This window comes from Balaenoptera physalus, assembly GCF_965194825.1.
Source record: "Balaenoptera physalus genome assembly, contig: HAP1_SCAFFOLD_1069, whole genome shotgun sequence".
NCBI classification, from domain to species: domain Eukaryota; kingdom Metazoa; phylum Chordata; class Mammalia; order Artiodactyla; family Balaenopteridae; genus Balaenoptera; species Balaenoptera physalus.
Window position 1 is genome coordinate 130210 of NW_028125724.1, and position 11783 is coordinate 141992.

Here is an 11783-nt window from a genome sequence, read left to right on the forward strand (position 1 = left end):
TTCCTCAGCCATTTATGCAGAGAATGTTCAGGTTCATTCTATTCTCACAGCTCTATATTCTAGGTCATGCCACAGCATTGTCTATGAGACATGCAGAAGGGGAAAAGTTGCTTCTGTGCACTGGGGTTAGACCTTTTGGGGGCCCAATTATCTCACCAAATACCTCCCTTACTATTTAGCAACCAGAGCCACCTGCAGTTCTCTATTTCGACTCCTAATCTTCAGGAACACAGAGACATTGCCTGAAAATTTTCATGGTTCTATCTTCCCTTTTTAGCACTAATCTTGACATGCACTAGGTGCATGAATGAATGAATAAGTGGATGAATGATAGTTATATTCCAGACATATATCTTTCTTCTCTGACAGTTAGTAGCCCCTGGCAGGCCAGCACCTTAGCCTTATAGCTAAGTCCAGTGGTTAGGACTCGGTGCTCTCACTGCAAGGGGCCCAGGTTCGATCCCCGGTTGGGGAACTAAGATCCTGCAAGCTGCGCAGCACAGCCAAAAAAAAAAAAAAAAAAACATGGATGCATTATGTTGAACAAAAATTATAGCTCAGTGAAGTTGGTTTTTAATATGTCTTTGTATCCCTTCCAGAATCTAGAGCTCTGTCACGCTCATATGTGGAATCAACCTGTATTTTCAGGTTGAACTGTACAGTTGGGTTTCTCATTTCTTTGCTTGCATGCTTGTTTTTTTGTTTTGTTTTGGGTTTTTTTTTTGCCACAGCCAAGAATATTCTCAGGATCTCCTGACTTATACATCCAACCACATGCTCCCCACCCAGATTTTTCATAGGCTCCACAAACGACATGGGCAAAACAGAACTGTCGGGCTTCCCTGGTGGCGCAGTGGTTGGGAGTCTGCCTGCCAGTGTAGGGGACGCGGGTTCGAGCCCTGGTCTGGGAAGATCCCACATGCCGCGGAGCGGCTGGGCCCATGAGCCACAATTACTGAGCCTGTGCGTCTGGAGCCTGTGCTCCGCAACAAGAGAGGCCGCGATAATGAGAGGCCCGCGCACCGCGATGAAGAGTGGCCCCCACTTGCCGCAACTAGAGAAAGCTCTTGCACAGAAACGAAGACCCAGCACAGCCATAAATAAAAAAAATAAATAAATAAGTAAATAATTAAAAAAAAAAAACCAGAACTGTCAGTTTCCTGGCATTGCACCGAAACTGGTCCTCCATTCACTTCCCCATCGAAGAAAACCGCCCTAACCCAGCTGCAAAAATCCACATTCCAAGGGACACACTTAATCCCTCTCTATCCCTTACCACAAACGTGAACTTCATCAACAAGTTCAGTACTTCCGAGATACATCTCATTTCAAACCCCATCTCACCCCTTCCATTGCTACGGCTGTGGTCTACGAGACTGTCACCTCTCACTGTCATGTGTGTAGTAGCCTCCTAATCTTGTCTCTTGATCTTACAGTTGCTCTATTTCAGTCTGTCCTCCAAAGAACATTGAGAATGAGCTTTAATAAAGGAGATGATAATAATAACTTCCCTTCCTTTCAGAAAGCACCCAATGGCTCCATCATAATAAGAACAAAACCCAGAGTCCTTACCATGGCCCACAGGACCTTCTGTTATTGGGCCCCTCCTACCATTCTCACCTCATTTTCTAACACTGTCCTCCCAATACACACTGGCATACAAGCTATTCCCTAAAACTGCCAAGCTTGCCCATATCTTAGGGCCTTTCGTCTTGCTCTTCCCTCTGCCTCGAGGGCTCAGCTCCTATATCTTCCCACTGCTGACTGTGTACTTGTTGTTATTTGAATATTAAATCTAAGTTACGTCTTCAGAACATCCTTCCTTGCCTTCCCCACCCTAGTCATTCTCTGTCACATTTTCCCATATTATTTTCTTAATGGCTCTTAAACCTTGAGTGTATCAACCCCTGTAGAATGTGAGCTCCATGAGAACCATGACCCTGTCTGTCAGGTTCTCTGATTTATCTCCCGTGCCTATCACAGTGCCTCACATATCATTGGTAACCAATAAATATTTGTTGAATGAATGAATGAGTGAGTGAATGACGTACATTAAACATGCTACGTTGTGAGGACTCAGGCATAGTCTGGGACATGGGATTTGGGAGGATGGGAGAGTGAGCTCAGGTGTCCCTGAAGCAGCAGTTTTGTTTGAACCCATGAAAACTGTGGTTGGAAAACTGGGTAGAAAGGACATGATAATTGAGGTAGTGCTTCTAGCTGCCTTGGGTATGAAAGTGTAGCATATGTTCTATACCAATTCTCCTTCTTTCTTAATAAAAGAATCCCAAATTTATTTGGTACAGTAATGTTTCCAGTAAAAGACCACATTTATAGCCTGCTTTGCAGCCAACAATGGTCACATGACCAACTTCTACCTAATGAGGTGATGGCAGAAGTGTTGTATAGTAGTTCCAGGAAGGTAGCTAAAAGGGAGATGAATTTCTCAGACCAAGGTATTTCTCATACCATCTGTTGTGGACTGAACTGTGGCCTACCCAAATTCATATGTTGAAGCTTTAACCCCCAGTACCTCAGAATGTGACTGTGTTTGAAGATAGGGCCTTTAAAGAGGTGATTAAATTAAAATGAGGCCGTTAGGGTAGACACTAATCCAATATGATTGGTTTCCTTATAAGAGGAGCTTAGGACACATAAAGAGATACCAGGGGGTGCATGCACAGAGGGACAGCCATGTGAAGAAGGAGTAAGAAGGAGGCCATTTGCAAGCCAAGGAGAGAGGCCTCAGAAGAAACCAAACCTGTGAACACCTGGATCTTGGACTTCCAACCTTTAAAACTGTGAGAAATAAATTTCTGTTGTTTAAGCTACTCAGCCTGTGGTATCTTGTTATGGCAGCCATAGCAAACTAATACACCGTCAGATAAGGTTTTCAATTTTGACAGCTCATTAGAATCAACTGAGGTGAACCTTAAAGATACTGATGACTGGGCTTACCCCTAGAGGCTCTGATTCAGTTGGTTGAATCTGAGCATTAGAGGGGATCCTAATGGATATCCAGAGTTGAAAACCACATGTCTAGGAGAGTAGTTTTTTGCACTCCATTGAGCAGGCTGAGAGTGATGAATCTAGCATCATTTAGAAGGCATCCCCCTGTATCTCCCTCCTTCCACTGTTTTTCCTCTGCCCCACATCCCCCTTCTTTTTCTGCCGTATCCAGATCTCCACAGATGGACCCAGAGATGCCCCCACCTCTTAATCCTGTTCCATATCCAAGTTCCGTCCTAATTTGAGGAACATTTAATAGCTTCAGCCCCACTTCTGCCCTCCCTGTCAAGAAAAGTGAGTCTCGAGGGGCCTCATATTCTCTTACTCTGCCTGTTAGCCAGAGCCACGGCAGCTCTCTAGAGATAACTTCTTGCCTCTTAATCCAATTATGAAATGGATGAAAGACATGAACAGAGGGCAAATAGGCTTAGGAAAAGCTATTCAACATCTTTAGCCATCATGGAAATGCAAATTAAAAGCACAATGAAATATTAAACCCCCCTATCAGAATGGCTGAAAAAAACAGTGACAAAACCAAATGCAGACAACACTGGATAAACTGAGTCACTCATACATTGCCAATGGGAATGCAAAATGGTACAGGTCGTCTGCAAAACAATGTGGCAGGGTTTTCAGAACGAAATATGCAATTACCATATGATACAGCAGTTGCACTCTGGGCCGTTTACCCAGAGAAATGAAAATTTATGTTTACACAAAAACCTTTACATGAAGTTCATCACAGTTTTACTCACAATAGTTAAAAAGTGGAAATAGCCCAGATGTCTTTCAACGGGGGAATGGCTAAACAAACTGTGGTACATTCACACCATGGACTCCTATTCAGCAATACAAAGGAACAGACTATAGACCCACTTTACAACTTGGATGGATCTCAGGAGAGTTATGCTGAGTGAAAGAAATCCATTCCTAAAGATAATATACTATATGATTCTATTTCTATGACATTTAGGAAATTATAAAAGTGTCTGACAGAGTTTAGGGATGTGGGATCAGGAAGAAGGTGGGTGTGGCTATAAAGGCTAACATGAGGGAAACGTGTGGTGATGAAACAGTTTTTGATCTGGTTTGTGGTGATAGTTAGAACACCTACATAGCTGGTAAAAGTGCATGGAATTATATATATAAGTATTATTCACAGGTGTTCTAACACACAAATGAGTGCATGTAAAATGGCGAAATTGTAGTAAGCTCAGTGGACTGTACCAATGTCCATTTCTTAGTTTCGATACTGTACTAAAGTAATACAAGGTGTTATTATTAGGAGAAGGTGAGTGATGGGTATACATGACCTCTCTACACATTTTGTTGCAACTTTTGGTAAATCAATAATTATTTCAAAGTAAATAAGTTAAAAAAACAACATAGGAGTTGTGGGGAAAATAGTGTTAGTTACACAACCTAAGAACCTAATAAAAATGTTAGCACAGTTTTAGACCTGTTAAATGATTAAGAATACCATAATTATTAGAGTAAATATGGTACTTTACTTGCTAAATACGTTATATTTGTTTATACAAGTGAACATCAGAACGGTCACAACTTGTGAGTACTGAAGTGGTGGAGAGAAGGTTATCAGGAGGCAAAGCTTGGATTTTAGGGTAGTCCAGGAATGGAGTCCTTACTCTATAATTTTCAAGCACTGTATAGGTCGGCTATAAATGCTAGAGACTGCCAGGGATGATGTGGGAGATGGGACCTTTTGGTCCTGGCCCCACTAACTCATGGTTGGGTCAGGGGAAGAGCAATCCAAGACACACAACATACAATGTGCAATGTTACTCTTTAATATAAAGATAAACAAGGATCATGCGTGGGAAAAATACAGAACAACTGGCAGGCCTACAAGGTAAACTTTGGTTTCCTGATTAGCTGGACTGCAAGCTTAGTCATGGATATGGCTTCAGTTAAGAGAAGAGAGGTAACAAATATGACGAGGATGAAAATGACATCTAAAGGCTCATTTGCAGAGTTTTGTTCTCAAGATCCCAGGTCAGTGGATGAGGGTCTCATCTCAAAATTCATCTGGAATCTTGCCCTTGGGCTGAAGAAAGTAAAGAGAAAGAATTGGGATGTCAGCAGAGCCAGCAGCCGTTGAGTTTCAACCCCAGGGCACCTGACTTCTGTCTGCCTTCACCTTCCTGAAACCCTAGAAGTCTATTTCTTCTTATCTCAGAATTGACTTTTTAATGAGTAAAGAATTTTTTAGTTCTGGTATAGTCTAGTCATCGTACTGAAAGCACCTGTAGTGGGGGAGGATAGATGACCTCCCTTAGGACCAAACTGGAGACACTTGACCACACAACGTCACAGCTAAATCTATGCTACAAGAGCACGCCTTCAAGTTTACCAACATGTATGTACCAGAATGAGCAGATGCCACAGCATGTAATGCTGAAAAAGAAGCGAAAAGGTAAATGCCTATCAATAATAGCTTATGGCTTTCTGGAATTCAATTGTTTAATATATTGTTCTTAGAAAGAATAATGTAGCTTCACATATACTGAGAGGAAATGCTGGTACTAATAATAAACAAAAGAAGTTTCAAAACAGTATATAAGATAGGAAACCTGTATTTTATAATACATGGAAAGGTATTAGTATGAAATTAGGGAATTTCTCACAACTAAACGTTTGTAAGAAAAAAATAGATGTAAAATAATTACCTTCAAGTTCCCATTAATCACCCCTCTACTCCTCCCAGCTCCCTCCTATGCCCACGCAAACCCAGCACTCACTTCTGATTCCACTAGAGGTTCACCTCAGGTGGGGTGGAGGACGCCTGCATGATGTCCTGCTGCTCCTGGGAGAGGGTGTGCATGGAGCTGGAGGTGGGCGTAGGCGCTGGGATGGAGAACACACTCTGGGTCTCACTGGGGCTGGCGTCCCTCACAAACAGCTCGTCATTCACGATCCACAGACTGAAGGAAAAATGGGCCCTCAGACTATGCCTGGATGGACACACACACCCCCAATATTGACTCCGCTCCCACTGGCACTCAGCAACCAGATTCCTTCCACGCCCCTCCTGTGTCTGTCTCCCAGGTTCCTTGACTGGTACCTCTGGCCCTCCCCACAGAGCCCACCTTTGGAGAGACTGTCTACCACCTTCACTCGATTTATAGGTTTATCCCCAACCCACGGGCAATTTCGCATTTACCCTTTACCACAGCCCAAGGGGTGGACGCTCTGATCCCCATTCTCGGAAGAAGACACTGAGTCACAGAGAGGTCATGTGACTTGACCAAGGTCACACAGCGAGTGAGTGTTGGGTCAAGGAGAGAACGCATAGGCCGATTCCAGAGCCCATGCTCTTCTTAACCACTAGGCTAGACTGCTCCTGGGATCTCCCTGCTGGCTTTCCACAATACCGAGTAAACCTAAGGTCCGCGCCACCACATTCCCACGCCCCTGAGCGCAGGCGGAGATGGGCATTCCCGCCCACAACAGGGCTCTCACCTGGAGTAGCTGGCAGGGGTAGCGATGAAGGTCCGGGTGAAGGCACGCACACAGTCCTGAGAACTTCCTTCCACTTCAACAGCAAACAAACAACAGTACCCCTTAGAGCCGCACGTGCTGTACACGCTCACACGGCGGTCCCCAGTCAGGCTGTGACTTCACACTCATGCTGAGAGGGCATTTGTTCACGGGGGCCAGGGTGTCGGCAATGGGGAGGGCAACTCTAGGAGCAGTCTGCGCCCAGTGACAGGGCCCCTGACAACCACTACACAGGTTCACGGGATGCGTTTTTCACAGCCGCCCAAGAGGTGGATACTACCACCCCATTTTGCAAATGAGGAAACTGAGAGGTTAAGTAACGGCCCAAGTTCTCAGAGTGAGTATCTGGGATGAGAGCCACCAAACTCCGCAGCCTGTGTCCCCAACGCCCAGGGTGTGCAGGGCAGACAGGCATGGACACAGCTCAGACCTGGATTGTCTGTGGGAAGCCTGAGGGCTGGAGAACACAGTGGGGAAGGGGAGGGGAGGCGAGGGGAAGGGAAGGGAAGGGGTCAGGGAAGCTGGGTGGTTCTGGGAGTGAGCCTGGCCAGGGGGAGGCAGCAGTGGGGCATCTGGGGTGGGGATCTACACACACTCACCTTCCTTGAACACCCCGCTGACGGAGAAGCAGAGCATCGTTTCCTGAAAGGGAAGAGCCCAGGCGCCCAGTCACCACCTGCACCTCCTACCCACCTGCGGCTTCCTGGGCCCGCCCGAGGGAGGAAGCAGGCACTCACCGTCTGGAACCACGTGTCCACCACGAAGGAGCTTAAGTCATGCTGAGTCTTGGGCAACACACAGAGGGTGTGCACAATGACACGATTTGTGTGCTTCAGCAGCTGGACCCGCAGGTCTGTGAGGGGAGGGGAAGCGAGCGAAGGTCAGGGGCTGCCACGCCCTGGGCCCTATGATTGACCCCTTCACCGCCCTTTCCCACCCAGTCTTCCCATCACACACTCACGGGGGTCCGTGAGCTTCTTCATATTCCGGCTGTCCTTGAAGTACCTGCACAAGCTGCTTCTAGGAGACAAAGAGCAACAGTGGGTGGTGGGTGTTTGCAGGAGCTGGCCTGTGTCTGCTGGGGAGCCACACGGCCCAGGAGCAGAGCCTGTGCTGTGATACTCACGGGGCTGGGTCCTCGGGGTGGAAGGGAATGGTCAGGGAGAAGCAGGCCTGCTCGTGATAAGCACCCACGAGACCCTGTCGGTCTCCACAGTCATGGATCAAGTAGTACCTGAGGGGGAGCAATGAGGACAGTCTATCTCTGTGGTCTGGACCTCAAATGAGACTTGGAAACTCCCCTGAGCAGACCTGTGCTTAGGTGGCCTCACCTGTCCTCGCCCTCTCCCCCTTGCTCAGCTTCCCAGAGGTACTTACTGCTGCAGGAATTGCAGGACTAGGCTCTTCAGCTCATCGCATCCAAAGTAGCTGCCCTGGAATCAAAAGGCATTTGAGACTATGCAGTGGATAAAGCCTCCCTGCAACACCCCAAATGTCGTTTGATCCTCTTCCTCACCTTGCAGGGCTTTAATACGCAGGGAGTGTCAACGTCAGCGGTAACTGGTGACGGTAACTCCTGGCCATCCTGGAGAAGGGAAGAGGAAGTCAGGAGTGGAGACCAGGGGAGTGGCCCTGGATGATCCGGGAAAAGGATGGGCCCAGGAGGGTGAGGGTCAGAGGTCAGGTGTGAAAGGGCCCTGGAAATTCCATGGGAAAGCTTACACTGGATGTCTTCACCATGAGGTCCTGGAAGTCTCTAGGGTTATATTCAACTTGTGCGTGTGCGTGTGTGTATTTATGGGTATTTTTCCAGCAAGTATATCCATGTCATTTTCAGGAGTCCATGCCCCCCAAAATGGTTAAGGTTCTGATGCTAATATGTGATCTAGGCAAGACCCAAAGGGCTTGAGGGCAGGTGCAGAGGCACTCTTACATTCGTAAGAGACAATGATTTACGTAGGCACTTACCAGGCGTAACAACTTCGGGAAACATTCTCTGATGGCCCTGTCCAACACCAAAAATAGAGAAGAGGTGGTTAATAGTTCAAGGTTGCAATGCTTCCTTTGAGTTAAAACAGTAATACCATAAACAGAGATCAGTGTGTTCTGGCCCATCCAGCAGCGCCCTTTGCCCACCTCTGCTTCTGATTTTAAGGGTTTTCGGTCCACTTCCCTGTTGAGCACTGAGCATCTGTCATCTTACTGTCTGAAAGGCACTGTCTCCTCATCTCTCTCAATACCTTCACTTTAATATTCCTTCCCTCCCTCCCTTCCTCTCCTTCGCCTGGGTAGCTCCCACCCAGACTACTCGCACTCCCTTCTCCAGTGCCACAGGGAGCAGCATTTCAAACCCATACTGCAGGGCTTCCTTCTCCTCCCTTCCTTCCTCCAGGGCCCCACTGAAGGCTGTGGGGAGAAGAGGGAATGGGGTGGGAGCCCGGGGCTCTGCTACCTCACTGGGGGTCCAGCACTCTGGCAAGACCCGGACACCCCCCAGGGATGGCCCAGGATGCTGGGCCAGGGAGGTGAGTGAGGTGGGGCTCAGGGAGGGAGATGGAGGGGATGAAGGCAGAAAGGGAGTGAAGGTAGGAGGGGAGAGATGAGAGAGACATAGGGGCACAGAGACAAGGGAGAGAGAGAAAACAAAGGGAAGGGAAAGAAGCTCTCCCGTGGTCGGGGTCAGGGAAGAAGAGAGAAGAAAGGGGAAACGGCGCCCCTGTTGCGGCTCTTCACCTGCCCCAGAATCGCCCAGACACACCAGGTAGGAATGGAAAATATGCACATGTTGGGCTGGGGCCCCACTGCATGCTGGTTGAAACTTTGTCACCTGTGTGAGTTCAGCCAGACTTGGGCATGGGAAACAGGGCCGCCATGGGGGCACATCTCCCCCAGAATGAGGAAAGGGTCAGGTCCCAGCTCAGTATGGGGCTGAGGATCCGTGGCCCAGTCTTATGATCACCGTCTTCTCTCCTGATGACCCCTGCACCTGTCTGAGTTAGTTCTTTATCTGAGGAATCGTACCTGTCTCAGTCTGCCCAGGGCTCCTGTGAAGGACCAGATGGGATGATGTGACGTGTGCAGGGAGGGATGGGAAGTGCCCCTGAGAGCCCTGTCCTTCTGTCTCCTCTACCACCTCTGCCCTCTGCCTTCCACTCCTGCCTCAGGAAGCCCTCTGATCACTGGCGGGGGCCCACGTCTGGCCCCTTGACTCAAGGAGCCCTGCTTTTTCCCAAGGAGGGTCCAGCTCCTGGCATTGGGCCAGCAGAATGAATGTCATGACAGCCGCCACCCACGGCCTCAGCCCTCAGCATGGCGCAGGAAAGCCCCCATGTCAACCTGGGAGACGAGGGGGGACCCCTTTGGAGGAAGGGGAAGAGGGCCCCTCTCAGAACGGGGAAGGCAAACGCCATCTCAGCACGAAGAAGGAAGGCTTCTCTCAGCAAGAGGCCCTGGACTGGAGGACCCTTCTCAGTCCAGGGCGCCAGCATCTGGATCAAGGCTGGTCGCTCCTGGTCCTGGTGAGGAGGAGAAGCCCTGCTTCCTGCGGCACACTCTTGGGAGGCCTTGGCGGAATATAGCTGGGCGCAGAGAGCTGGAAACAGACCCCAGAGCCCCTGCAGAGGTGAGCAGGTCAGGGGAAGGAAACTCCTCACCGGTGATAGGCACACAGAGAGCAGAAGGTGGGGCCTCTGATCCTCCCAGAAGACCAGGGCTGCCACCTTTGGCAAAGGGGCACTGTCACAGATAGTCTAGGCTCCCACGGGTGAAGGTCACCAGGAAGGGTGACAGGGTGTTCACACTGACCTTACATAGGTGGACTGGTTTGGGAAGGTGCCACACAATGGGTTCCCTTGCAGCCACAGCTCTTCAAGCTTCAGCCCTTTAATCTTGCTCAACTCCGACACAGACTTCAGCTGAGAAATATGGGGCGGAAGTGGGAAAAGGAATCCCAGGGAAAGAGGGACATCCGGATCTCTGCACCCCCAGCCCCCTCCCTCCCCCACAGGTACCTTCACCTGCCTCCTGTCATCACTCTGATGGCCACTAACACGCCCCCTCCCCTACTCTCAACCCAAGTTTGATCTGGCTCCCTCTTCTCACCTCATTTTTGGAGAGGTTCAGGATCTTGACCGTGGGGGCCATCTGTATAATGTCAGACAGGCCATCCAGCTGGTACAGTTTGTTGCTGCTCAAGTTCAAGGACAACAGCTTTGGGGCAAGAAGAGGTAGAGTGAAGGTTACTATCTAGGACCTTGGAGACAAATCTGCCCTCCACCCCATCTCTTCCACCCCCTACCCTAATACCAGCACTGGGCCTACAGCCTCACCTCAGGGAAATTCTTTTTGATGATCTGCAGGGTGGCAGCCATGCAGTTTCTTCGATTCAGAATTATATCAATATCATGGCCCACCAAGTCTTCAGGAAGGAGAGGGGAGGGAATCAGATGGCTGAGTGGGGTCTGGGGCCAGCACCAGCCCCGCCCCACATTACCATCCCTAAGTCTCCCTCCAGGAAGACCCCTCTGCCCTCGCCCACCCTAGAATTACTGCTGTCAGCCGTACCTGGGTCAGCGCGGAGCCTCTGGAGGTCAAGAGCTTGCTGGGAGACATCAAATCGTTTGCTCAAGGTCAGCTGCGGAGAGAGAGATGGAGAGAGCCGCTCTGAGGCTGTGGTGGTGGCAGGGAAATCAGGGGCGAGGGGGACGGGGGCTGGAGGAAGGAGAGGTGGGTCTGAGCGCTGGCACACAAAATGCCTTGAGTCTGCATTACTTTTAGCTGCTCCATTTCTTCTGGCTTCAACTTATCCCGCACAGGGTAGGGAGCAGCGAAGGGGCTGACAAACACAGGTATCTGCAGGAAGAAGAGGTGGGGTAAGCACCAGGAACTCTAGTTCCAAAGAAAACAGCCAGCCCCTGGCCTGTACTCCTTCCTCAGGATGAGGTACAGGTAATGCCTGCGACACACACCTTTCGGCACTCCTGGTCACAAATCTTGTAGCTGACATCCATCAATGCAGAGGCAGTGCTAGCTTCCTGGACAAAGAACCGAGCCCCATTTTGCACAAAGTGGAACTACAGGGATTGAATGCAACAGCAATAGTATCAGAAGCCAACAGACCCTGCTGAACCAGGTCTCTCTCTCCCCCTTCCCTGTGCCCACGCGTCTGGCTTCGGCATCCTCTCTTACGTCCACTGGAGTGAAGGGGACACTGCAATGGCTCTGGATTGAGTTCATTAACCATGTCTTGTCATACT

At 49.3% G+C, this 11783-nt stretch overlaps 1 protein-coding gene across 1 annotated transcript; it reads right to left on the minus strand.

Annotated features, from left to right (window-relative positions):
- Positions 1–4974: 4974 nt before the first annotated feature.
- On the minus strand, positions 4975–11537 carry LOC309653745 (nuclear RNA export factor 2-like; the record flags this gene model as incomplete). Its single annotated transcript, XM_082478551.1, has 17 exons — positions 4975–5074; positions 5792–5951; positions 6490–6562; positions 7128–7170; positions 7266–7381; positions 7490–7548; positions 7655–7762; positions 7906–7961; positions 8045–8113; positions 8828–8934; positions 9550–9572; positions 10333–10442; positions 10630–10737; positions 10857–10945; positions 11092–11161; positions 11299–11379; positions 11496–11537. 17 exons carry the CDS (start codon positions 11535–11537, stop codon positions 5045–5047), a joined length of 1344 nt encoding a protein of 447 aa, XP_082334677.1. The 3' UTR covers positions 4975–5044.
- Between the last annotated feature and the right edge of the window lie 246 nt (positions 11538–11783).